Source organism: Ricinus communis, chromosome 9 (genome assembly GCF_019578655.1).
Source record: "Ricinus communis isolate WT05 ecotype wild-type chromosome 9, ASM1957865v1, whole genome shotgun sequence".
Taxonomy (NCBI): domain Eukaryota; kingdom Viridiplantae; phylum Streptophyta; class Magnoliopsida; order Malpighiales; family Euphorbiaceae; genus Ricinus; species Ricinus communis.
The window spans coordinates 25,461,200-25,489,092 of NC_063264.1; the positions used below are offsets into that span (position 1 = coordinate 25,461,200).

At 33.2% G+C, this 27,893-nt stretch overlaps 1 protein-coding gene across 4 annotated transcripts; it reads left to right on the top strand.

Moving 5' to 3' along the window:
- The first annotated feature begins 785 nt into the window (after positions 1-785).
- LOC8268056 (putative callose synthase 8) lies at positions 786-27,893 on the top strand. Of its 4 annotated transcripts, XM_015725967.3 has the most exons (41): positions 786-1,292; positions 1,486-1,586; positions 1,934-2,055; positions 2,166-2,253; positions 2,383-2,493; positions 2,793-2,912; positions 3,067-3,159; positions 3,246-3,337; positions 3,599-3,725; positions 4,661-4,798; positions 4,873-4,949; positions 5,032-5,197; positions 6,117-6,242; positions 6,325-6,442; positions 8,132-8,460; positions 9,727-9,779; positions 9,871-9,931; positions 11,000-11,081; positions 11,184-11,233; positions 12,986-13,072; positions 13,135-13,266; positions 13,356-13,450; positions 13,533-13,617; positions 13,710-13,870; positions 14,061-14,184; positions 14,285-14,379; positions 14,477-14,621; positions 18,092-18,243; positions 20,461-20,567; positions 20,653-20,772; positions 20,881-20,949; positions 21,061-21,229; positions 21,299-21,410; positions 22,277-22,396; positions 22,474-22,589; positions 23,569-23,652; positions 24,036-24,148; positions 24,223-24,452; positions 25,306-26,154; positions 27,072-27,257; positions 27,356-27,893. In XM_015725967.3, the coding sequence occupies exons 1-41, from the start codon at positions 1,064-1,066 to the stop codon at positions 27,584-27,586; spliced, it is 5,865 nt and encodes a 1,954-aa protein (XP_015581453.2). In that variant the 5' UTR covers positions 786-1,063; the 3' UTR covers positions 27,587-27,893. The 4 variants fall into 4 exon arrangements, with proteins under 4 accessions (XP_015581453.2, XP_048235428.1, XP_048235426.1 ...); XM_048379471.1 differs by lacking the exons at positions 27,072-27,257; positions 27,356-27,893 and having other exon boundaries at positions 25,286-25,422; XM_048379469.1 differs by lacking the exons at positions 786-1,292; positions 1,486-1,586; positions 1,934-2,055; positions 2,166-2,253 and having other exon boundaries at positions 2,384-2,493; positions 2,730-2,912.

A 27,893-nucleotide genomic window follows, 5' to 3' on the forward strand; every position in this document is an offset into this window, starting at 1 on the left:
AGCTCGAATTCGTGTAATTAAGTCAGGTGGATAATTCGTGACACGAAACTGTAGTCTTGGATCACTAGGAAAATTTTCTAGATCAACATTAACATTCTCATGCTTAAGAATAACAATAGATTTAATTAGTGACGAGGATGATGATCACTCTACAATGTTTAAGAGAAAATGTAACAAATCTAAAATCAACAACTACTAATAATTTAATCCAACAATTATACATGTCCTACAATCAAAACTATCAATAAGACAACACTTATGTGGGTCATATAACTTGCATAATAAATAATAAAAAAGCATTGATAAAACAAAAATATTTTTTTCTTTGAAACTCTAATTGTTTATTTACCCATTGATAATCAAGGAAATAAAAAACAAACCCAATAGAATAATTAAATTACAAAATGTAAATATAAAGACTTTACCTTAAACCTCTTAAATTGATGGTAGAATAACTGGTTTGATGAGAAAATGGCAGAATTGGAGAGAATAATTGAAGCTTGAGTTTTGAGGAAAAAAAAATAAAAAATAAAAAATAAAATAGCTACTGTTCAAAAGGGGGCCAATTATATACTTTTTCTTTAGGTTTAAATACATGAATTTATTGATATATCCCTAAAGCTTTTCAAATTTGACGTTTGAAAAGCTCAAATTTAGAAAATATGAGGACATATTTGTCTCGAAGAAAAGATGAGGGTGCAATATGATAAATGAGGTAAACACTAGGGGCCCTTGTCCTTTCCCAAAAAGTACTGTCTCTTCCCTCCACTTCCCAGTCTCTCTTCTTCTGCTTACCAGAGGAAGAAAAAGAAAAAAAAAAAGGCAGTCACCATCTCCAAAAGCAAAAGCTAAAAGGATTTGAAATCAAACCAAAAAGCAGTCCCCTCCAAAAAGCAACACGGTAGACTCTCTCTCTTTCTCAGACTGAATCTCTTTGTCATTAAGTAATGAAAATGCAGAAGCAGAAGCAGAATCTTATAATAATAATCTCAGCAATCACAATAGTCACTTTCTCAAATTCCCAAACAACACTTGTTATTGTCACCATCACTCAGCTACACCAATGTCTTCTTCATCAGAAATTGTACTTGCAGACCCTGTCATCGAACCAAGCAATGAGCATGCAATTACAACGTCATCGTCTGCCAGCTTTCCTAATGGTGATGATGATGATGATGCTCCTCAGCCTTTTGACAGTGAGAGGTTGCCCCCTACTTTGTCTAGAGAAATCCAACGCTTTCTTCGTATTGCCAATTTAATCCAGTCCCAGGAGCCTCGCATTGCTTATCTTTGTATGTCTTCTTTTATATCTTTCTATTTTAAGTCAATTCTTATGTTCGGTTGGAACTCCACTTCCGGCAATTTTTTGAAATTCATATAATTTTTACTCCAAACAAGGCTTAAGCGAATTTGGGTTCTGATAATTGCATATGTTAGTAAAATCATACATATATATGTAAAAACAATGTTGGGTTTCTGGTGCAGGCCGGTTTCAAGCTTTTGAAATCGCACATAACATGGACCGCAACTCGAATGGACGGGGCGTTCGCCAATTTAAAACTTCTCTTCTTCGACGACTTGAACATGTAAGAATTCAAATTCAATTGAATGCAAGTTCATTGTACACTCAGTGTCATGTTTTCTATTAACAAAAAGTTGAAACGATTGTTAGATTTTAAAGAGTTTAGAAAGGATTGTACACTCAGTCATGTACTACTTCCAAATATTTTATTTTGCCTGTTAAACCTCCTACTCAACTGTGAAAAAGATTATCCTAGACATTGATTATTTGGTTAAGCTTTTATTTTCATGTTACATGTCCCTTAATATCCTCTTGCTATATCGGGAATAAGTTATCTTGAATTCACAATAATGAAATTAAACTTCTGATTCTTATTTATTATACAACTTATTTTTCTTGTTGACTTTCTAGGATGAAGAAACAACCTTGAGGAAGAGAAAGGAGAAGAGTGATATACGTGAACTTAGACGTGTTTATCACGCATACAAGGAATTTATTATTAAAAATGGTGGAGGGTTTGATTTGGATGATAGGTAATGAGCCCTCTCCCATGGACATTTGCTAACCTTCTATTCAGTTATGCTTTTATTAGATAACTGAAAGCTGTTTTATTGATTCAATTATTGAAATTTTATCCAATTAGTCATAGAGAGATGTTGATAAATGCACGAAGAATTGCTTCTGTGTTGTTTGAAGTATTAAAGACAGTGACAGACGCAGCTGGTCATCAGGTCCTATTTTACTTGTTCAATTTGTTTCTATCTTAACCCTACCCTGTAATGACCAGAGATTAATGATTACTGTAGACTCTGAGCTTTCTCTATTTATTTTTTCAATTTATACTGGTTTGTTCTTGACAGGCTCTTGCTGAGAGGGACAGTAACCGTGCAAAATCTGAGCTCTATGTACCATATAACATTCTTCCTCTGGATCATGGAGGTATTCAGCAAGCAATTATGCAACTCCCTGAGGTCTGATGCGTTATGGATAATCTAAGTGATATCTTTATTCTTAAATTTCTTAAGACTGGCACATTTCTTTCTCGAGTCTCTTTATATCTTAAACCTGCAATCTGCAGTAGCTTGAGACTTAGTAGTTTTCTGGTTGATTTGCCTTTTTTCTTTTTCCCCTCAACAAGAAAATTTTGGCCTTCTTTAATCTATTACTGAATTCATGCACCAAGTGGTATTAATTTATCCCTGTGCAGCATGGGTACCTGAGGTCTGATGAAATGGAATTACCGTGTTGACAAACTGATGAAATGATACAGATTAAAGCTGCAGTTGCAGCTGTCCGAAATGTACGTGGCTTACCTTCGGCTCAAGATTTCAATAAATGTGGACCTTTCATTGATTTGTTTGAATTTCTTCAATGTTGCTTTGGGTTCCAGGTAAAAGCTCAACGTAATCCTATTTAATCATTTTTATTCGTTCTGTCAAATGTAGTTTGGTTTCACTTTCACATCATATATGATAGAGTTGGAAAATTGGTTAGGTATGACATAAAAGACTTAACACTTGTTCATATGTTATCTCATGCATCAGGAAGGAAATGTAGCCAACCAGAGGGAGCATCTAATTTTACTCCTTGCTAACACCCATATTAGGCAATCTCATAAGCAGACATCTATCCTAAAGGTCTTTCAGCTATTTGATTATTCTGAAGTTTCTATTAAACTCATCTTCTCTTTTGAATTTGAAATTCATGCTACTCTCTCAATCAGTTAGGGGATGGAGCTGTGGATGAATTGATGAAAAAGTTTTTTAAAAATTATACTAATTGGTGCAAATATCTGGGGAGAACAAATAACATAAGGTAAGAGTAGTGATTTCTGTTGCTCCTTGCCTTGCACTAAATAATTAAAGTTGTTTCTTATCTCGTCCTAGTGTCAAGAAACTGTATGCTCATTCTTTTCTGTTCATATTCTTAAGTTAGCTTTGCACCTAGTTTCTTTCATTTATGCACTTCATTTGCCTTTACAAATATTATTTTTAAGCTGAATTTTGTGTCCTTTGTGTTCGAATCATTTTTCTGCTTTTCTTCTTCTTGCAGTTAATTCGTTACTTTTCTTTGCAGGTTGCCTTGTGTGAAACAGGAAGCTCAACAACATAAATTGCTATATATAGGTCTTTACCTTCTTATATGGGGGGAGGCGGCAAACTTACGATTTATGCCAGAATGTTTATGTTATATTTTTCACCATGTAAGTCGAAAATTCTGTTTCTGTTGATTTTTTCCTATAGTAAGTTAAAAGCTACTATTATATACTGTATTGCATTGTGCAATATAGCGTCTTTCTTTCATGTTAGATCCTGTTGGTACGGCCTAGATGCATGACTGACATCTCATTCTTGAACTTGGAAAGATAACTAATAGTTAGCAAAGGCACAAGAAACTTCATTGAGCAGCACATAGAAGCTAGAAGAGCAAAAAACCATGCAATTTCTTTTGACAAAACGGAAAAGTTGTCTTTCTTCTGTTACTTTTCCTGCAAGTAACTAGCATTAAACATGGCTATCTATTATACTATTGCAAAAATAGGAAGAGGAGTTTGTTAATGTAATGCAGGAAAAAGAATACTTCAGAGCATTTTGCAACTTCTTGATGTAGTTAACATGATTTTATTGAAATTCACATTTATATGATCTATGATGATGCATAATTAATTGTATAAATAACGCTTGCATGATTTAAGTTGTGTACAAGGGTAAACCTTACTAGCTGAGCCATATCAGGCATAAATAGTTTCCTTTTCTGTTTTGCTCAAGTGCCATTTTAAAAAATAATGCATCTCTCCCATGAACAGTTTAAATTTTACATTTCTTGCAAGTTTTCTATGATTTATGTGGGTAAAAATAAGCTTAACTTACAAATCCATGTTGTTTTAAACTTCCTTTTTTAATGATTTCCACTAACTTATCCTGAAGTCAGAATCTATACTCTGAATTTGGTTTTTGAACAAGTAGGCAGTTAAAATGGATTTGTCACTTCAGTCATGATTATTTGCTAATCAAATTGATGTCTTACCATAAAATTAATTTGATTCCTTCACATCTCTTGTCATAAGGTGTAGGTTATCATGTACATGATCATATATCTATGTATTTGTGTTATGTATACACTCTTGTTTGCTCTCAGATGGCATATGAAATGCATGGTATGCTAACTGGTGCTGTTAGTTTGATAACTGGGGAGAAGGTCATGCCAGCATATGGAGGAGGATCTGAGTCTTTCCTTACCAATGTGATTACCCCTATATACAGGATTATATATGAGGTACTTGTGTAATGTCATAATAGCCTTGTAAATCTTTTAGTCAGGTATATAATTGTATTTTTTTAAAACTGAAGGAAGCTGAGAAAAGCAAAGGTGGGACAGCTGACCATTCTACGTGGAGAAACTATGATGATCTGAACGAGTATTTTTGGTCAGATTGAACTTTGATATGTTCATCAATTTAAAGATGTTATGCATTTGTGGATAGGTAATTGGAAATGTTATTTCTGCAGGTCTCCTGATTGTTTCCAAATAGGTTGGCCCATGCGTCTGGCTCATGATTTCTTCTGTGTACAGTCTTCAAATAAAAGCAAAGTAAAAAAGGCTGTATATGAAAAGAAGAAGAGAGAAGCAAAAGAAGATGAAGAAATGGGACTAAACAGAGATGAGGAGCCAGGGGTACTTTCACATTCTTCACAGAACCACTGTCCTTTTCTTCTTCTTGTTGTCTTTTCCCACTCTCCTCCCCCCTCTTCCGTTTTGCAATTTAAAACTAAGCAAGTCAAAGTCTTCAGTGTTTCACCTGTCTATTACTCCAGTTTGGACCATAGTTCTCACTCATTCTAGCTTGTTGCAGAAAGTGGGGAGCGTTACTACTGAATTCATCAGTAAGCATAGAAACCAATGATTACTGACCTGGTCTAGAGACATAGATACATGAACCATTCACTTGCACTGCATAAAGTATATATCTTCTATAGATGCAAATTTACCTTTTTCAAGTAAAATTGGACTTAGTACTTTCCTAGTTAGGTTCTGCAGGATAAAATCATACATAATATTATAGTGCTTTGGGTGCTGATCCAAAGTTTCAAACAAATTTTCCATCATTTTGCAGCTTTGAGACTTTCCCTTCTAAATTTGAAATGTACAATCTTCAATAACATGTGGTAACCATTCTTTTTGTTTCTTTTCAATGGTAGCATGTGGATGCACAAGGTCTAATTCATTTCATGCTATTAGTGAAAGTAGGAAAAGATGGATACCTTCGCTTGACTGTTGATGTTGTTTTGGCGGATGCATACTGATAACAGGCAAAGAAGAACATGTTCAATTGACTTCTCTACTGTTTGACTTATGAACTTATCAAATCTCCTAAATTGTATTGGCGTTAAGCCATCAAGAGATCTTGTTGTCCTCGCTGTAGATGGGTGCCTTTCTCTTTCTGTGCTTCTAGTGGCAAAAGGGAGAAGAAAAGCCAAATTTTGTTATTTTATCTTCAGAAGCAAGATAAATAGAAAGCCACTTATGTAGCTTAATATTTGCATGTTGATTAACTCCATGATTGGTGATGGTAAAATTGTTTTCTTTCCAATAGGCTCCTGTAGAAGATCATCGAGAACCAAGATGGCTGGGGAAGACAAACTTTGTAGAGATTCGTTCATTTTGGCAAATATTTAGAAGCTTTGATAGAATGTGGAGCTTTTTTATCCTATCCCTTCAGGTTTGCCAAAATGCGATACAACTGATTTGCCAAATACTTCTGCATAAGGATTTGTCAGAATAATTTACTGATGTGTCTGCAGGCAATGATAATTATGGCCTGCCATGATTTGGGATCTCCACTTGAAATACTTGATGCTATAATCTTTGAAGATATTATGAGCATCTTCATAACATCTGCAATTCTTAAACTCATACAAGGTAATGATAATGACCCTATTTGACATTACTAATAAGTCCGTTACAAGAATGGCATATCATGCATATGTAGTTAAAATAATTATAAGCTTAGACTTTTAACCATTTCTTTGGAATTGTATCTTGATTATAGAACTATTATAATTTGTTTTGATTAGTCATCTTAATAGTTCATAAGTAACATATATTAGATCCAAGGATTCACAATTCTTTTAGGGAGTCACAATTTGTGTTATATAATTATACAATTCGCACATGAAATATAATTTGGCAAATTCATGATTAATAGTCATTTTGGTACATAAATAGGTCCACTTAAGCATACACAATTTTTTTTGTAATTTTATTTTAAAGTAGGTAAACCTGCTTAACTTGAAATGACCCACAATGATCCATTTTATTAATTGGAGTTTATGCGGGTCACAGTATGCTATGTTTTCAACCTGTTTAACAAATTGTGAAGATTGATTTTAGCCGAAAATAACTAATTGAATAGAACACTTGTGTATTTAAGTTAAAGCAAAAATCTTAGAGTAACATATTACTAGTACTTTGAACTAAAATTTCCTAAGGGCGTACTTATGCTAGCAAGGGTTTTTACATTTGCAGAAATTTCTGGTTTACTATATATATATTTAAGAAGTAATAGTAACATGTAATTGGTTCTTTTTGCTTTTAAAGGAGAAAATTAAACTGAACAAATTAAGCAAACTGTTGGATGTTAAGAAGTAAAAATTGAACAGGTCCTTTTTAAAAAAAACCTTGAATTAATTGAAATTTATTGATTCAATTTGTTAGAGAATCCCACATAAGTAAAATATAACATTGTAAAAATCATACAAGGGGTAAAGGCTAATCACCAAATGGCTAGTTTAGTCATTTTGTTGGACCGAAGCCAATAACGTGCAATTTCTTGTTGCTTATTAAAGGGCTCTACACTTTTTTTTTTATTCATTAATTACCTTCTTCAAAATTTAGTATAATAGAGCAAATTTGGCCCGGTGTCTTAGTTTCTTGGGATGTCCAGTCTTAATGGCTCGTTCTAGTTATCCGTTGCAGTGCAGGGGAGTGTTGGACATTTATTCAGATGATAATTGAATGTCCAGTCCTAGTTGTACTTGAAGCATACTAGAGAATGATAATCCCATATTGATGAAATATACGGATGTTAAAGAGTGGTGAGGGTAAACCATCCAAATGGCTAGTTTTAGTCATTTTAATAATGGTCGGACTTAAGCCCAATAAAAGCCGAACTATATTTGTTATTAAAGGGCTTTACGCTCTATCTATTTCATTATTCACCTCCCTCCTTTAGAATTCAAATCAATAATTAAATTAATTTTAATTCAAAAGATTCTTACCCTTAATTCATTTTGTCAACCGTAAAAGACCTTTTAAAAATGAAGCTTGATATATTTAATGGACGAAATTTGTATTATGTGCTACAATATAATAGCATCTTTAACATAAATATATATATTTATGAAAACGTATTGTACCAACCATTGTGCAATAACCTGCACAATTTTGTTTCTATTTTCTCTAAATTGAGTTTATTTATGGGTTCTATCTGTTTATTAACTATGCATAACTTATTTTTTGTTCATCTTTTTATTATTTGTTTACTGTTTATCTAGGTATATATTAATCATTACAAACAGAGAGTGATAGATATAACTATTTTGGTTACAGCAATTCTTGAAATTTTCTTTACATGGAAAGCTAGAATCATAATGGATTTTTCAAGGAAGAGGAAACAAGTATTGAAGCTAGCTGTTGCAATCATATGGACTATTGTTCTTCCTGTATATTATGCTAAATCCAGAAGAAACTACACGTGTTATTCTACACAATATGGAAGTTGGCTCGGTCAATTGTGCATCTCTTCCTATATGGTTGCAGTTGGAATTTACCTGATGACTAATGCAGTTGAAATGGTCTTATTTTTTGTTCCTGTTGTCGGAAAATATATTGAGATCTCAAACAATCGCATATGTAAAATCTTTTCTTGGTGGACACAGGTAAGGTTCCTTAGAGCTGACAATATATTATTTCTTTTGTGATTTATTTGAACAGATTTTTGCTAAATTTGTGTTCTTACCTTAAAGATTTTTCCATTAAGTACTTAAATATTCTATCTATCCTAGAAAATTACTATTTACTTTTTAGAAAATTACTAAAAGGGTTGCTAACTTTTAACATAGTTCACACTTTTATACACCTCTTGTTTGAAATTTGAATGAAATTGTATTTCACTTTTCATTTCAATACGCTTTAGTACTTCAATCAAAATAAGATATATTTTAGTCTCTATATTTTCACTCTAAATAACATTTTTGGCATTGAGTTTTGTAAAATACAACTTTTAGTCCTTAATGTCAGGACTAGAGTGTATATGCTTTCAAAAGCTAAGGACTGTTTTATTGAATTATAAAACAAGAAAGATGTAAGTGTGAACAATCTTAAAAGTTAGGGGGTTATGGTGATTTGCTCTATTGTTTTTACATAGCAAACAAACAATGCCTTTAGAAAAGTTGTCTCAGATTTTTTATTTTGAATAGGATGTTTAAAATAAGAGTTTTATTGTTATCAATATATATGAATAATGGAGAAGGTGATTGCTTAAACATGGTCAAGCTAAATACTACAATAATGTTTTGCAACATAAATGCCATTAATATCAAAAAGAAAGGAAAGAAAAATAAAAAGAAAACATGAACATCCTATAGATAAGATCTTCAATTTGGTAAATTCATATCATACAGAATTAATTCTTGTTTAGTATGCTGAATTTTGAATGAACATGGAAAATAGTACTGTTAATTATTAAAATAAATGTTATGTGAAGGATTTGTACTTGTTTGGCGTAGAGCAATATTATATGTTTAGACTTAGAAAATAATATTTTTTATTGTTAGCAAGAAAAAATAATGATGAAATAACCATGGCTTTTATCTTCTTTGTCCTTTTGTTGTCATTTATAGCTATAACAAATATTTGAACATTGTATATTGCATCTAATTGCTTAAATGCTATTATTTTATCCATCATTATCAAACTTTAAATGACCTCCCTCAACCCTTGCAAAGCAGGGAACGTTGTGCATTGTGGATATCAGATTTTTATTTTTGTTTTTGTCTTTGTTAGCACGTTACCAAATATTTTGTTTCATTATAATTTACCACATTTCACTTTTGCATAATGGAGGATTTTTTCATGACATTTGATACATACAAATGATATTTAACCATATGAATTGTTCATTAAGAAGTTTTTTCATCTTGCAGCCAAGATTATATGTTGGACGTGGGATGCAAGAAACCCAAATTTCCGTTTTCAAGTATATCATATTCTTTTTTTTGCAAAATATATTGCAGCTATATTGTTCTTTATCACTTTTCCCTAAAGTGACGGTTCTTCTTATCATGTAGATATACATTGTTTTGGGTGCTGGTACTTGCAACCAAGTTTTTATTCAGTTATACTTTTGAGGTGAGTGGTAAAATCCCTTCTTTATTAAGATGTTGCATATGAAACCCCACGAGGAATATTGCATCATGGAAAGAGAATATAATTAGAGTCGCTAGGGTTAAATATAGAATAGACAGAAGTGGAACTCATCTGGGTGTAACCTATTAGCATGAGAAGGAAACTTGAATTGTTAAGTCTCAAATATACTAGGAAGCTAAATATAAATGGTTATAAATCATTAACTATAACTTTAGTTAAAAAGTTTAGCTTTATCAAACTTTATCTAAGCATAAGAACATGCATTATCTTATGTAATAAGAATACAATTAGCCATCTTATATTATGTTTTTAGTTCTAGGAAGCTAAATATATATGGTTATAAATAATTAACTATAACCTTAGTTAAGAAGTTTAGCTTTATCAAACTTTTATCTAAGCATAAGAACATGCATTATGTTAACTAATGCGAATACCATCAGCCATCTTCTATTGTGTTTTCAGTTCTTTCTATAATACATATTATTTTATGATAAAAATGACACATCGTGGTCTTTAATATTTTTGGAAAACTTCTATACTGATTAATTTTCCCTCTCCTGTCTTCTACTTTCTTGTAATGGCTATATAATATGTATTAAAGTGAAAGAAATACTTCATTAATTTATTACATGGTCTACTCTTTAGTATCAATGTCATCTCTAGTAGGTAGAATTAAGTAATGATATATAATTTGTATGAGCTGAGCCTTTCTTGTAGCTTCACACCTCTTACTAGACTTGCATTGAATTTTTCTCTTCTCTTCCTATATCAATCAAATATCTTATTTCAGAATTCAGATGTTGGACCCTCTGTTGGTGGTGGTTAGAATGAAAGAAGCTAGTACAAAATGAAGGATTGCTAAAACATTTGTCTCTTTATAGTTTACACTTGCTACAAAAAGTATTCTCGTTTGTACTGAACTTTTTGTTACCCCTTCTAAAAGCCCAATGCTTTAGTAGCACATTAGCAATACCATTTTTTTTTCATGATTAGAATGTGACAATAAAAGCCATTTCACAATCTTTTGTTGTGAAATGAAAATACATGCAGATCAGACCACTCATTGCACCAACAAGACTAATCCTCAGAATTGGAGTGCAAAATTATGATTGGCACGAGCTTTTCCCCAAAGGTATTTCTCTCTCTCTCTCCCTGTTTTTTTTACAGTGAGCTTTTTAAGTCTCACTACTAACTCTGGTGATAATGCCACTAAAAATTTGTTATTCTATTTCAGTGAAAAGTAATGCTGGGGCAATTATAGCCATATGGGCTCCAATTATCGTTGTAAGTTTCCATTTAAATTTTCGGAATAATAAATAATTGTCTTACTTTTGTAGATATGAATTAATATCAAGATCACTCTATTTCCAAAGTAGTTTCTGATAGTGCTAGAGTAATATCTTTTAAAAATCTAATCAATGGACAGCATTAATGCTATTATTGACAAAGTCAACTTTACTATACTAAACTTAATTGTTTTAAAAGTACCCTTTGAGTCAAGATTTAAAGTAGCAAAATAAATGCCAACTTGAACTAGAGATGACTATTAGTGGAGTACAAAAAGTTCAAATATTTCTGGGTGCTGGGAATATTATAAACAATACCCAAGACACTGTAGGAGCTGAGGGAGATAAGAGAAAGAGAAGAAGAGGAGGGAAGAGTATACACAAGCTGTTAGGCTTCCAAAATCCAAATACTCAAACTATATCAGTATGTTCAAGTTCCATTATTAGAAACCTCAGGAACTAACTAGTTATATATTAGGACTAGCTTGGAATATTATAAGCCAATACTAATTAGAGGAAAATGATCTTATAAGGAAGAGAATTCCTAAATTATGACAGTTCTATATTTCATGTACATTGAAGTCCTAAATAGAAAATTAAATAATGACCTTAGATATGAACAAAAAAAAAAAAACATTTAAGGTTTCATAAAATAAAAATTGACTTATAAAATTCTTAAATTATCCTTGACTGCATTACTAAAGCACTATGATAGGGGCTAGCATTGACTATTTGCAAATCATTAGCATCATGATTCCCATTGGTGAACTTCCACCATGACACCATTGCCACCATCTTCTCTAGAATTGCACCAACACAGGCTATTACTAGCAAAAACTATTGTTAATATCACCCCACTATTGGTAAACCACTACCACCATTTTCAATGTAATATTGTTGCTATTCCCGGATGTAAACCTCCTTAAGTAGGACATATTCCTCTCCATAGCGGTAACATCAGTTCTAATCATTACCCAAGCCTATCCTAGAGAGAAGACCGATAACTATAATTCTTCCCTCAGCCATTCTAGTAGGAAACTTTCTAAGTAACCTCTCTTTTTCTTTTCTTTTCTTTTTTTTTTTCTTTTTTTTTTTTTTTCTGTAGGGTTGTTTAGCAGTTCCCTATTTTGTTTCTCTAAATAACGTTTTTAGGCTCTAGAAGCATACTCGATTTTTTGTCAAGCTGTAGTTGGGTGTAAGAAAAAGGTTCTACACTACCACCTATTATCATTGCCAACAAGGTTTTAAATAATGGCTGATATGTTATATATTGCCTGTTTTGTAACGGGATTTTGGTCCCCCATACGTTATTTACCATACATTACAGAGGATTTGGGAACAACTCAGTCTCCTTTAGTTTTTCAAACTCTACTTATGTTCTCTAACTCCATTGCTTCTTTTTAGTTTCCAAAGAAGAGAAAGAGCCTTGACTACAGAGTCGGCCAATATAATTTTAAATTTACTCATTTAAATGGGAATTTTGTTCTTGAACATTCACAACAGTGATGACCTTTTCGGCGATTTATTTCAGCACTGTTGTGCAATTTCAAATATCAATATGTTTTACAATACCGCTAGTTAAAACCTCAATTGCCAAGCATTTTTTGCAACAGGAAAAGGTTGAGCAAATTGGCAATAAAGACAAATCTGATACATTGATATCGTTGAACTACTTTTAGATCATTTATTTTTCTTAAAACATGAAATATTATGCTTGACATTTGTTCATTCCCTTATATGTTTAACTCAGGTGTATTTCATGGACACTCAGATCTGGTATTCTGTTTTCTGTACGATCTTTGGCGGCATTTATGGCATTATACATCATCTTGGAGAGGTAAGCATGATATTTGTATCAAAGACATTATGGCCAGGACTTACTTCTTGTATCATTTGTAGATCCGGACATTGGGAATGCTAAGAAGTAGATTTCATACTTTGCCTTCTGCATTCAATGCTTGTCTGATCCCACCCTCAGCAAAAAAAGATCAGAAAACAATAAGAAATTTCTTTCATAAGAGATTTCACAAGGTATGAGCAATGAGTATTGATGTTGCAATATCATAATTAAGGATCTCCTGTTTTTCAATATGGTGTTTGAATGGAGTCCATTTTTTCAGGTGCATGAAACTGGAACAAATGGTATTGCCAAGTTTGTCCTTGTATGGAACCAGATAATCAATACTTTTCGATTAGAGGACTTGATAAGCAACAGGTGAATTTTATATATGCTTCAATATTGTTCCATTTCTGTTGCTATGAAATATCTTGCAGTAAAAACAAGTATTCCTTCTCAGTGAGTTGGATTTAATGACAATACCTATGTCCTCGGAGCTTTTCTCTGGCATGGTTCGTTGGCCAATTTTTCTCCTAGCAAATAAGGTTCGATCTTTTAATTAAAATTCTAATTATGTTTTTTATGCTCTTTAAATTTTTACGATTCAATTATCAACAAATATTTGCATTCTTTCCAGTTTTCAATGGCCATAAGCATTGCAAGAGACTTCACAGGAAAAGATGAGATTCTTTTTCGAAAGATAAAGAAGGACAAGTACATGTACAGCGCTGTGAAGGAGTGCTATGAGTCACTCAAATATGTGCTTGAAATTCTCATAGTAGGCAATTTGGAGAAAAGGTGCAGAATTTGATATCTTTCAATCAAACCTACTTCAATTTGAGAATGTTTTATGTATATTTATATGAGTTCAGAAAATTTTGTGGAGCAAAGTTCTTAATGTTTATAGGCAAACATAATTTAGAGTTATGGCTCGTTATGCTTTCTTCTGTTTTCTAGCCTACAATATTATTTGGATTCTCGCTTTTAGGGTTGTGTCCTGTATACTAAAGGAAATTGAAGAAAGCATTGAAAGATCAAGTCTTCTTGATGACTTCAAGATGAGCGAGCTTCCAGCTCTGCAAGCTAAGTGCATTGAATTAGTTAAACTTTTGGTAAGTATAACCTTGTAAAGCTAAATTTAATGTTGACTGCAGCAGTCATTTTATCAGTCCTTGAGCCCATACTGATATTTTAGCATGACATTTTCTTGAGGTCGAGGGAAATGAAAACCATTACAGTAGTGTTGTGAGAATTCTCCAGGATATTTTTGAGCTTGTAACAAATGATATGATGACAGACAATTCAAGGTACGGTGTGCTTAAGACTATTCCCATTTTGGAATTGATCTCATTTTAGTATAGAATTCAAATGGTTCACAAGTCTCCATTTCGTTTCATTGTGTAGAATATTGGATTTGCTCCACTTTCCCGAACATGAGGAAGAAAGTTTTGCATATTTTTCTAGAAGAATCGAACCACAATTATTTGAATCAGCTGCTGATAGTTCTATCCACTTTCCACTGCCAAACACTGACCCTCTTAATGACCAGGTGATTACTTTATCCCTATATAATGTATAGCTTTTTCTTTCTTTTCTTGGTTATGCTATTTTATCTGTTTTTGCAGCCTTACCTATTCATATTTCCTCACAAATAAACCTTATTTTTCAATTTGACTAAGGTGTAAATCAAGCTTTTAAACCCAACTTAGTAAAGCTGATCGAATCAGGTTTCGATTAGATATGAATTAAATATTTGTTAAATATTATATAGTAAAACCTCAATAGTCATACTTTTGGAACAAATTACTTCTTTTTTTTTTTTTACAATGAGAATGTTATAACTTAATAGAAATGGAGTTACAAAAATTCCTATTTTGACTTAATTATCCTTATTTTAAGTGGTATAAAAGTAAAAGATGCTATATTTTGATATAATTAACAAAGTATGTAAAAAATAATGTATATACATTGAGAAATGAGATATACATAATTTAAAAAAACTATATATTTAGAAAAAAGATAAGACATAATTTCAAATTGCTTCAAAAAAAATCTATGCCAGTGAATTATTACATACCAACAAGTTTAACAACTTTAAAGAATAAATCATTGTGCCAAACAAATTTATGTAAATATTTTATTTCATCTCAAATCTCTAATGTAGTATAGCATATATTCTTAAAATATATATTATAATTATTACAATGTGGAGGCAAATTTTCTTAAAATAGGACTGATAAATGGGTTTCTGTAGAATTCATTCCCAAAAGCTAGCTCAAAGGAAGAGGGTGCCTAATCTACTTATATACACTATAACAACCCAATAACCAGGCGATGTGGGATAAATACAACTCCTAACACCCTCTCTTATGCTTAGCGTCAAATGGACTGGGTTCAAACCCACTATCGCAGATGGTAGGCTGGCTCTGATACCATGATAAATAGGCTTGGGTAGAACTCATTCCCAAAAGCTAGCTTAAAGGAAGAGGATGCCCAATCCACTTATATACACTATAACAATCCAGTAACCAAGCGATGTGGGATAAATACAACTTCTAACAAGGACCTAAAAATAATTATAACTTAGTACAACGTGGACTTTATTTTTTTTTTATAGTTGGCGCAAGTTGGGACTAAAATTTCTTATGACTGCAGAGATTATTTTTGTATGGAGTCTAACTATATAGAGGTTTTATTGTAAAAAAATTTGTATTTTTTGTACTAAACTTGAAAATATTATATTTTATTAATATTCTAATTAAATTGGTTATTTTTTAATATAATATATTTCTTATAGTAGACTATTATTTTCTAAATTTAAAATATATATTTTCTTTTCAAAAAGGCTATATAAGCTATCATAAACTAATAAATTTATACAATCACATAAATAATGATATACTAATTTTAGCTTTCAATAACTTATTGATGCTAAGAGCATCTCTAATGCACTATTTATATATATCAAACTCTTTATTTTAAATACTCTAAAAAAAAAAATCTTTATTGTAAGGAGTCATATTATAAAGTGGCACTCCAATGCACTTTTTATTCTTTAAATATAAAGTAGAGAGCCAATTTGGCTCTCTACATATGGAGAGCCAAACTTCACTCTCTACTCTATATTTAATAAGTGTACTACAAGTTTTTATGCATTTGATTTAATAAATATTTGTAATTCTTGTTTTCTATTGGTAAAAATTAAAAAGAAAAGGGAAGAGAAATTAAAATTATGAATGGTTATGAAAATAAAAGCAAGATAAAGAATAAGATATAAAGAGTCTATTGGACTTAAACAAAATATTTTACTCTTTATATTTGAATATTCTTTAAAATGCTCTTTATTATAGAAATTATGCTTTTTAAAATAAAGAACACCATTAGGGATGCTCTAAGAAGTTAAAATTTGAGCAATATGATATATTCTACTTATAAGATTACAAGCTAAACTATTAACACATATTAGCTAATTTACTATGACTTTAAATGTAAAAGTTCTATATTGATAAATTTAAATTAAGAAAAATGAGCTCTAAATTCTCTTGGATAAAAATTAGACAATTTTTGTTGAAAAAATTAGCTACTTCAATCTAATTCATCAACTAGAAAAATTGAGAAAACTAAGATACGAAAGAAAAAAGAAAAAACTTAAAATTAATCTATAAACTACCTTTAAGTAAATATCACAAAATGTTTGATGATAAAGGTATTAGAAGATTGCTTTCTAACCCAGGTTCAAATCCTAGGTACTATAAAATTCCAAATATTTTATTATTGAGGTGACACGGCAGCATCTTAAGGCTGCCACACCAGCCTCATGCAAACTGGCCTACCCATCCGAGACGTAACTGGGTTAGACCGAGTTTTTTCTAAAATGGTATCAAACATAGACTGGACCAGCCATTGGTCGGATTCTGATTATTCCAGTCCAACTGGTCGGTCCAGTTCGAGTCTTTAAACAGAAGTATAAAGAATCTATGCACTTAGAAAATAGGTTCAGTAAAGCTAGCTTGTAGTCATTTAAAATAAATGAATTAGAAGTTAAATTGGTGCTTGTCTAATACATTAACTGCAAATGTATATTATGAGTTTGGCTAGTTCTGTTCATTTCATGGGCTTTTCTTTAGCTGATTCATGTTTTTCTTTAGTTATCTAGAGTTTCTTTGTGGTCAATGGACAACTTTAGACCACCAGCGTCCTATGTCCGGATAAAGTTGGTTGAAACTGTAGTTGCAACTAATTAATGCAATCCAAGATGTTTAAGATGGTAGATCACTTTTTATAATTAATCACTAGGTCAGCAGATACTAGCTCTGAAAGATAGTCACAAGAAGAGCAGAATATTAAATCAAGATGTGGGATCAGAGTCCCACATCAGATGGCTGAGATATTAGGAAATGGTTATAGAGGCACCCCTTACAATTTTAGTGCATATAAGGCTTAGGTTTTATCAATGTTCAGATCCTAGACCAACAGGAGACCATTATCCCAACAAAGAAACCAAAACTGGGATCATTCTACCACCATTTCTTCAATATTAGATTTGTTCATTAAGTTATTGAAATAAGAGTAATAAATCAGTAAAATGATGCCTTTGAGATTTCTATTTCTACTTTTCTTCCACATGTTTACTTCTCCAAGCAAGGCGATTCTGCATCTAGCATGTCACAGCATCCTACCAAACAAGAATTTAAATTATCCACTCTTTTTCTACAAGAATCAGATCAATAATGCAACTTCAGTTTCATCTTCCACAATAATTGAAAAATGTAATACCTTAACACAATGAACTGCTTCCAGAATTACTTTTTCTGAAATCATTGAATTAAGTAATGAAAACAAAAATGCACAAATATACCACTTCCACCTCAAGTTGTCATGCATAAATGCTCAAAAGGAGTGTGCTATTTCTTTTTTTTTTTTTTTTCAGGATTGATAAATTAACACAAACTAGTCTATGTTTGTGTGTATTGTGAGCCTGAAAAATAGAACTAAACTGGTTCAAACTTTGGATGGCAGGTTAAGCGTCTTCATTTGTTGCTTACCGTGAAAGACAAAGCCATGGATATACCTGCTAATTTAGAAGCTCGGAGACGAATTTCATTTTTCGCTACTTCACTTTTTACTGATATGCCCACTGCTCCCAAAGTACGGAATATGCTATCTTTCAGGTTGAATTCTTGTTCTGCTTTCTTTCCTTTCTGTATTGGAAACAACTATAACAATTTTAGTTTTAACCAACTGAAAATTTGGTTCTAGTAATGAAATTGGTATGTCAGTCAATGTGTATAAACATAAGCTATTAGCTTTTATCAAGGATGTTTCCTTTTTGTTTGAACTTGTGAAAGGATTGAGAGGATAGTTGCTGCATAATTTATGCTATCATGCTTGACTGAAAGTCTCCATAACAAAATGATCTAAAATTAGCTGTGGCAGGCTACTTGAATATTTTCGTCCAGTATAGCTATCCAAACCCAATTCCTTGATAAGATTTTGTTACTTTAAGTCCAACCAATTGAAAATTGCTATTGCCCCTTTTTGCAAATATCATCAAGTTTATCTGCATGATCCATCATCCATGTTGATAGATCTGGCAATAGTTTCACACTAGTTTCGGACCTATCTTCTGTTCTGGGTGTGGGGCTTTGCAAGAATGGAACATGTAGATCCAACATGACTGAAGTTTCTGATGCTGTATATACACTACCTATTAAGAGTATAAAATCAATAGTGAGTATGATTCTAGATAGAGTTTGATAATTTTATTTCAGATAGGATTTCCATGAAAATATTCGCTGAATGTTACATGTACTTCAAGAAGAATGTTTCATCTTGTTTGCTAGATTTTGTCAGAGAAGCCATGGATGGAACTAATTTAGTTTGTTCCACCATGAATGTATTACCTAGTAATCATGTATCAATGTACAGAAGCATGCAATTTTGTCATCTTTTCTTATTTTTTGATGCGTCTTAATTTATTTGGTCTGTTCATACTTTACCTGTTAAGTACCTATTTTCTTTCTTATGGTTTAAAACTTTGTTTTGGGTGCCTTAACATGGTCTAGGAGTTTTTTGCTAGATAGCTTGATCAGTATTCTTCAATTAGGTTTGTAGGTTTCTGTTGGATCTGCAAATGGATTAATTTTTAAGACTAGGAATCAAGAACCGTTATTTCTGAAATTACTTGGTGAAGTATATTGATGTCTCCATCTTTGAATTTGAACTATTTGCGTAGACTGAATTAAGCATGGTGTTGCATCTCTGATTTTCTAATTCACCCATGCCTAATCTGGTGCAATCAAGTCAAAATGATTAGTGGATACATTTTAGGTCGCTTGAGCTATTACCAATAAATACATATAAAGTTGAGTTCTGAGTCATATTGTCAAAATGACATGATCATATTTTATGATTTTCATAACGGTAGAGCCACTCCAATCCCTCTCATTCTCAGCGTCCAGATTAAGAAATGATGTGTCCCATGGCATCTGCCATCTTTAAGTCCCAAAAAGGTCTCCTAATTGGAATCAGTAATAACCACATGTAATGAGAAATTCAATCAATGTTGACATGCAGCTATGGCTGATTTATCCATTGGTGTAGTCACTGATTGGGAATCATTACTTTAGGATTCAAAGTGGTGAGGCCATGAGCCATATCAGTGGTTAGCAAGCATTTTAAAGTGACATGGATGTTAGAACTCAAAGCTAGGTTTAACTCACTATCATTAAGAGTTTCTGTTGCCTAAAAGGTTTTGAACTACTGTGGTTGTCCAAAGTACTTGATTTTTGCCAAATCAGAATTTGAAGACCACATCAGAAAAGCTTAGGTAAAGATCCGGAACTGTGCTGTTAAACCCAAAATTAATGCCCAATCATGGTTTTGAAGGCTAGTTTTGTTAATATATTTATCGTTGTTGATACTCCTTCTTGTTTTGCTAATTGTCATTGCTTTGTTTTCTATTATTTCTTCATTTGTTGGGCCAGCATATTATGGAGTTGTGGAGTACTCTTGTAATCCCATATCCGTAAGAAATTTAATATGTGACCTCATATATGTGCACCTCCCCACCTTTCTAGCGTAAGCAATTTAAGAGAGGCAAAATTATGCTCTACACTACCTCTCTTAATCTCTCCTTGTGTTTATGATAGTTTAATCGGCACCGTTAGGGAGAGTGACTGCTAAGTTGCACAATGCTAACTATTACATCTTGCTAATAATAGAAGCATCATTATGGATTCTATGTAGTAATAATTCATATACACATGGATCCAAGAGAAGATCAATCAACTTTTTTGAACCTTACACTATACAGATACTATTCTAACAAGGACTTCTTTAACTGCAAGTCAATATATTATAGTTGATCTCATATATATTTGTTTCAGTGTGATGACTCCACACTACAAGGAAGATATCAATTACTCAATGAAGGAGCTTGATTCAAGCAAAGAAGAGGTTTCCATCTTATTTTACATGCAGAAAATATATCCAGGTTAGAAAGCGGGATTTCTTTTTATTACTACTCTCCTCTCTGTCTGAATGCAACTTTGATGTCAATACTCATTTGTTCATCTTAGATGAGTGGAAAAACTTTTTGGAGCGCATGGAATGTGAAAATTCAGACATTAAAGATGAAAGCAAGAAAGAGGAACTGAGAAATTGGGCTTCTTTCCGGGGCCAAACATTAAGCAGAACAGGTGAAAGAAGATTATCAGTAATGTTCATAAACTGGCCTTTGATCTATATCAGCCAGATATTGTAATCACAAGTATGGTCTCCAAGCTTGTTTTCCTTGGTTGTGACAGTTAGAGGAATGATGTATTATAGAGAAGCCTTAAGAGTTCAAGCATTTCTTGATTTGGCCGAGGATGAAGGTGAGTTATCTTGAATTTCTTCTACTTTAATCTACTGCTTATCTAGGTGACAATTTGATCTAACAGTTTCACTAATGATGATTTCCGATTTGGTTGATTCTCTTTACCCAGATATTCTTGAAGGTTATGATGTTGCTGAAAAAAATAATCGTACATTGTTTGCTCAACTAGATGCTCTAGCAGACTTGAAATTCACTTATATTATTTCCTGTCAAATGTATGGGTCACAAAAGTCATCTGGAGACCCCCATGCAAATGACATTCTTGAACTGATGAAGAGGTAATGGCTAACAGGTCGCAATTGTAAAATCATTAAACCAAATATGACTAACACAATTATTTCTTGTAGATATCCATCTGTCCGTGTTGCTTATGTTGAGGAGAAAGAAGAGATCGTGAATGATACACCTCGAAAGGTTTATTCTTCTGTATTGGTTAAAGCTGTCAATGGGCTTGATCAGGTAATTAATTATTCATGTTGTTCTAAAGCTTTATGAGGGGATGCTTTATTTAAGGATATCAGCCTCTAATATGTAGAACCTGAGAGGAGAAATATGTATATTTCCTTAAGCACTCCTTCATTGTTTTATAGAATAACAAGCTTATGCTTTTGATCCATAAATAAGAACAATAATAGTAATAATCAAATCAGCAATGCATTAGCTGAAAACGGAGTTCAACAATTATTACACACTGCTTAAGATCTTAAGAGCAAATGACGAGATGAGTGATACAAAAGCTCGTGCTGGACATAGAGTACATATCTAGAGATTTTTTGAGAAAAATTAAAAGCTAGAATAGGGAACAAGAAATCAAATATCCAAGTTATGGTGCAGTTTTTGGCTGAAGTAGGTCGTTGATGCAGCCTGTACCTACTCTTAATTTGCCATGTGCATACACCTTTTCATCACTTAGCTATTTTCTTCGATTTCTTTGTTTCTGGCTTTACTTTGATATTAGATCCTTTCCGACATGAGTCAAAGTTGTATATGAAGCTTGAAAGACTTGTCTGATGCAATAAATTTATCAGCTTGAATAAATAAACAAACTTGTGAAGAATATACGATCTGACTTTTTGGACAAGGCAGTCTAGAACAGTAAATTTTGTTTTCCATTAAATGAATTCTGATTATGTAAATGATAAATAAGTTGGAACCTGAAAGGCTAATTCTTTAAGGTTTTATTCATAAATTGGTAGAATAAAAAGAAAAGGGTCTTACAGAAATGGTTAGTAAAGGACATAATGATACCACAATAAATTGAGATAGTATTATCATTATCGTGCATTATAATAACATTTTGATGCATATCCTGTCGCGCTTTACAGGAAATATATAGGATAAAGCTTCCTGGTCCGCCAAATATTGGAGAAGGGAAACCCGAAAATCAAAATCATGCCATAATCTTTACACGTGGTGAAGCTCTTCAAGCTATTGATATGAACCAGGTGAGGTCTTTCTCTAGTACCCAAAAAACATATATATCTATAAACCATTTTATCCTTAATGCTGTCCAGAATTGCAGGACAATTATTTGGAAGAAGCTTTCAAAATGAGAAACCTTTTACAAGAATTTTTTCAGCAGCAAGGGCGACGGCCTCCAACTGTACTTGGCTTGAGGGAGCACATATTCACTGGAAGGTTTGTCCACTTAACCAACAAATGTATTTGCTGTTGTATCTGTGTAGACGCAACGGAATCTTTTAAAGGATATAAGTAGGGGTTTGGAGGGTTATTATCACTTCTTAATGAAAGGGACGTGTTAGAGAAAGGCATGGGAGGAAGGTTGAGCCAGATTAATAGGCACATGTATAGGTGATAGTTCTATAGGGTAGTGTAAAGAGGCCTAGCTGTCTTAAATAGGAATACTCACGAGTATATTAATGAGAGTATTGATGGTGGGGGAGTATAGAATGATCAAGGGAATGTTAGATTCCCAAGGAGGTTAGAGAAATAAGGTGTGTTCTAGAAAGAGAAAGTGCAGATGAGTATTTTTAAGGTGATTCTCGAAATGAGAATATTTACAAGGGATGCTATCAAGGACCATTAATTCTCATGCAACATGGCACACTCTTAAGCGTACAACCATTGATTCTCATGCAACATGGCACACTCTTGAGAGTATAACCATTGATTCTCATGCAACAGTACTACTAGTTTATATAGTGTGAACTTAAACTTAGATATTCAATGTGAAAAGTAATTCTCTCTATAAATTCATCAACAATTGTTACACCTATATATACAAGTTATATCTCTAAAATAGGAATTCAAATCAAATACTAACTCCTAAGTAAATCCCTAATTATTCTCCTATTATGTATAGCTGTACACTCCTAATTAATATGAACTAATTGTAACATATAGCAATGCTCCCAAGTGCTGAAAATGTATCTTTTACAAGTTTGACAAATGACATTGGAGAGTAAAGAAAGTATGAAAGAAACAAACCCATTTATCAACCTATGATAAGTCTCACCAGCTCTGTTATGCTATGTTTTTCTATCATGTCACTGAATAAGTCATTCATACATGAGAAAATATTTTTGTGATTCAGTTCATGTATGAGTGAGTTCTTTATCTTTAAGTTGAAAATCTTACGTTGTCTCCCATAATGCAGTGTTTCTTCTTTAGCATGGTTCATGTCATATCAAGAGACAAGCTTTGTCACCATTGGTCAACGGCTTCTTGCCAACCCTCTCAGGTATAGATGCTCACGTATTGACATTGTTAATATCCAAGGCAGTTATGGTGTTTGCATATTTGTCTGTTGGCATGTCCAGTCCCTACTTTGAGAGATATTTGCTAAGGAAACTTAATGCTGTATTTCTTGAAAAAAATGCACATTAAGAAAAGATAAGAGGAAGGAAGGTGGGGTGGGTTGGGTGTTTGCGAGGGGGTTGGGCGGTGGGCAGAGGCTTTGGCTAGTTCATCAATCTCATTTTAGATTTAGAAGAAACCATTTGTTATGTAAAGATCATTTATTTTTATTCTTTGTCAAGGCCTTTAACTGTAATAGATATAACTAATTTTGGCCTTTGTGGTCAATGCATTAGAAATTTACTTTCTTGGTTTATATTTTTTCAGGGTAAGGTTCCATTATGGACACCCTGATGTATTTGATAGGTTATTTCACATCACGAGAGGTGGCATAAGCAAAGCATCAAGAACAATAAACTTAAGTGAAGATGTATTTGCCGGTAAGAATGAGTAACTTAGAAAGATGCATCTGAAAAGAGAGTTCACTCACAGCTGTATTCATGATGTGATGCAGGGTTTAATTCTACCTTACGACGTGGCTGTATCACTTATCATGAGTACTTGCAAGTTGGTAAAGGGCGTGATGTTGGCCTAAATCAGATCTCTAAGTTTGAGGCCAAAGTAGCAAATGGAAACAGTGAGCAAAGTATAAGTCGCGACATATATCGGCTTGGACAATGGTTTGATTTTTTCCGGATGCTATCTTGTTACTTCACAACAATTGGGTTTTACTTCAGTAACCTGGTAATTTGTTTGCTTCCTTGATTGATCTCACTCTTTATTCAAAATAGACTCGGCTAATTCTCTATCCCAAACTAGTCGGATTGTTATGTGTATCGTTTGTCTTCCTTCCAAAGGTTTAGGAAGATTAAAATGAATCTATTAACTTTTTAATAGAAAATAACTTAAATGAGATGGAGTAGAATTGTTTTCCCAGTTAACTTGGTTCAATTTTATTAACTTTACCAACATATGGCCAAATATATCAGAGTAGAGTTGGTTTACAAACACACAGGAAAAACATGCCAGCAACAAATTTAGTGTGAAAATAGGCAGAAAAGTTGGAAGTTGTTTTTTCTTTTTGCATTCAGAAAATGAGTTGCACGCTAAGGATATATCTCCCATTCGCATAAACACCTCTCACCCCACCCTGCTTATTTGAACCTGAAACCTGGTAAAACTGCCAAACCTTTCCCCACTGGGGTGTCGCATTATAGTTAATAGCAAGATCACAATCCCCTTGCATCAATAATGCAAAAGTCATAACTTTTCTTGATGCTTTTTGTAATATTCAAAATCCCCTTGCATCAATAATACACAGGTCAATATTTCCCTTGATGTTTAGGCTTTTCTAGCTTTACCAAAACATGAAAGGAAGTATGTGAAGGGAAATGGTAGTTTGCCACTTTGGAATTGCTTTACTAATATGAAAGGTTCTTTTCACTTGTATGCAATAGTGGCAATTGAAGATCCAGATGGCAGTTATCTTAGGCATCTTGTCCTATGATTGGCTTAAGAACTTGAATTATTATAATGTTTGTCAGTCCTACCCTTTTCATGTACTGATTAATTTAAAGTCTTCTGCGAGAATCTGCAGATTTCAGTAATTGGAATTTATGTATTCCTCTACGGGCAGCTGTATCTTGTCCTTAGTGGGCTTCAAAGAGCGCTACTCCTTGAGGCTAGAATGCATAACATACGGTCATTAGAAACAGCTCTGGCCTCTCAGTCATTTATTCAGCTTGGTCTTCTTACCGGCTTACCTATGGTAATGGAGATTGGACTTGAGAAAGGATTTCTCACAGCCTTCAAAGATTTTATTCTCATGCAATTGCAGCTAGCTTCTGTATTCTTCACTTTCTCACTTGGTACAAAAATTCATCATTATGGTAGAACAATTTTGTATGGAGGTGCGAAGTATAGACCTACCGGGCGTAAGGTTGTGGTGTTTCATGCCAGCTTCACTGAAAATTACAGACTGTATTCCCGGAGCCACTTCGTTAAAGGATTTGAAGTAGTGCTCCTTTTAATTGTTTATGATTTGTTTCGACGGTCCTACCAGAGCAGCATGGCATATGTACTAATTACCTATTCCATTTGGTTCATGTCAATAACTTGGTTATTTGCTCCATTTCTATTTAATCCTTCTGGATTCAGTTGGGACAAAATAGTGGACGACTGGAAAGGTTGGAATAAATGGATCAGGGAGCAAGGTGGTATAGGAATTCAACAGGACAAAAGTTGGCAGTCGTGGTGGAATGAGGAACAAGCCCATCTCTGTCGTTCAGGGCTGGGTGCTAGACTTTTTGAGATGCTACTTTCTGTTCGTTTTTTCATGTACCAATATGGTCTGGTGTATCACCTTGACATCTCTCAGCACAGCAAAAATTTTCTTGTTTATTTGCTTTCATGGGTTGTGCTTCTTGCAGTTTTCTTATTGTTCAAGGTAAATATTGACCTCTCTCTCTCTCTCTGCAATTTATTTATGTTCTAGTTTACATTTTCTTACAAAATTATACCAGTCATAATTAAGTTACACTAATTCTCTTGTTATACTAATAAAAACCAAGTGTTTACTTACAGTCATCCACATGCTTCATTTTACTGATATTGAATATGCTTAGGCCGCATGTATTGCTTGGTTTAACTATTTCTATATGTTGCGTCATGAATAATGAGTCAAATTGAGAAAAGGTGCATAACATTAAACATGTGACATGTCATAATGCATGTTTAAAGTTCACTGTAGACTGTCTTTCTAAAATTTGGGCCTTCCTGCATTGTTGGGATAAGCAAAGTGATTGTTTAGTTACCAGGTAGCGGTACTCTTGGCATTGATTATCAATTTACTGCATTCTTGATGGAGAGCTATATTCAAAATGCTAATAATACCACTAAGTTTGGTAAATTCTGACATCCACAAAGACTGGTATTGAACCCTGTCTTCAGCCCCTAGCTCTGTAGCACTTGAAGTTATATTATCAGCTTCCTATGCTGTCAATACTGAATCCTGTCTTGAGCCTCTAGTTCTCTAGCACTTGAAGTTACATTATCAGCTTCCTATGCTGTTAATGTGAATCCTGTCTTTACCAGATAGCTATCTGGCATTTGCACTTGCATTGACAGCAATAATACTTCCATGTTGCAAAAAGAAGCTATAGATAATTTGAGGTTGATACGTGGTATCTCAATTATCAAGAATGAGAATGTTTTAGGACTTCTAGGGTTGAATAGAGCTCTCTTGGAATATCTAGTAGATGCAACCTTTCTGCATTTAGGATTGTAGTGTTTCTTGTTTGCTTAACATATTAATCAAATGCATGGTTTACTCGAGTGTTAACATTATCTTGTTATCATATGCAGGCTGTGAACATGGGAAGGCAACAATTCAGTGCTAATTACCACCTAGTGTTCAGATTTTTTAAAGCATTTCTCTTCATTGCTGTTCTGTCCATTATAATCACTCTGTCCCATATTTGTGAACTATCCTTGAAGGACGTAATTGTGTGCTGTCTAGCATTTTTGCCAACCGGATGGGGTTTGATATTGGTAAGCATGAAGGAGATTTTAATCGATTTACTTATTTGTATGTATTTAAATCTATTCCCTAGTTGATTTTTCCTCTTATCTTTTTTCGGTTTGTTCAGATTGCACAAGCTGTAAGACCCAAGATTGAGAATACCGGACTATGGGATTTCGCCCAGGTCCTTGCTAAGGCATATGATTATGGAATGGGTGTTGTTCTTTTTGCACCCATAGCTATTTTAGCATGGCTTCCAATCATATCAGCCTTCCAGACTCGATTTCTTTTCAATGAAGCCTTCAACAGGCATTTGCAAATTCAACCAATTCTTGCAGGAAAGAAGAAAAGGCATTAAAATTCTTTTGACCCCTTTTTTTTGTGTGTTCAAGCTATTACTATTATTTGTAACTTGTTGAAGTCATTTGTTTGAAAGGCTGCCACAAAGCATTCACAGGCTTAGCTTGACAATAAGTAGGTATGCATTTAATTTGAGCAAAGTCTTAAGTTCGAGCCCCTCCTTTTTTTGTAATATAAAAAAAAGAACACCTGACACAATTAGGAAACAACTCAATATTCATACTGTATGTAAAACGATTATTGTGTAGCTATATGCAAACTCTGTAAAATGATCACTGACATATATGTACAGGCTGAAATTCTTA

What these genes read in the sequence shown, in the direction of transcription:
- LOC8268056 (XM_015725967.3), top strand. Translation starts at nt 1,064, where the DNA reads ATGTCTTCTTCATCAGAAATTGTACTTGCAGACCCTGTCATCGAACCA. An exon ending in ATTCTTGAACTGATGAAGAG is followed by an intron (nt 21,230 to 21,298) that starts GTAATGGCTAAC and finishes TATTTCTTGTAG; the next exon opens with ATATCCATCTGTCCGTGTTG. An exon ending in CTGTCAATGGGCTTGATCAG is followed by an intron (nt 21,411 to 22,276) that starts GTAATTAATTAT and finishes CGCGCTTTACAG; the next exon opens with GAAATATATAGGATAAAGCT.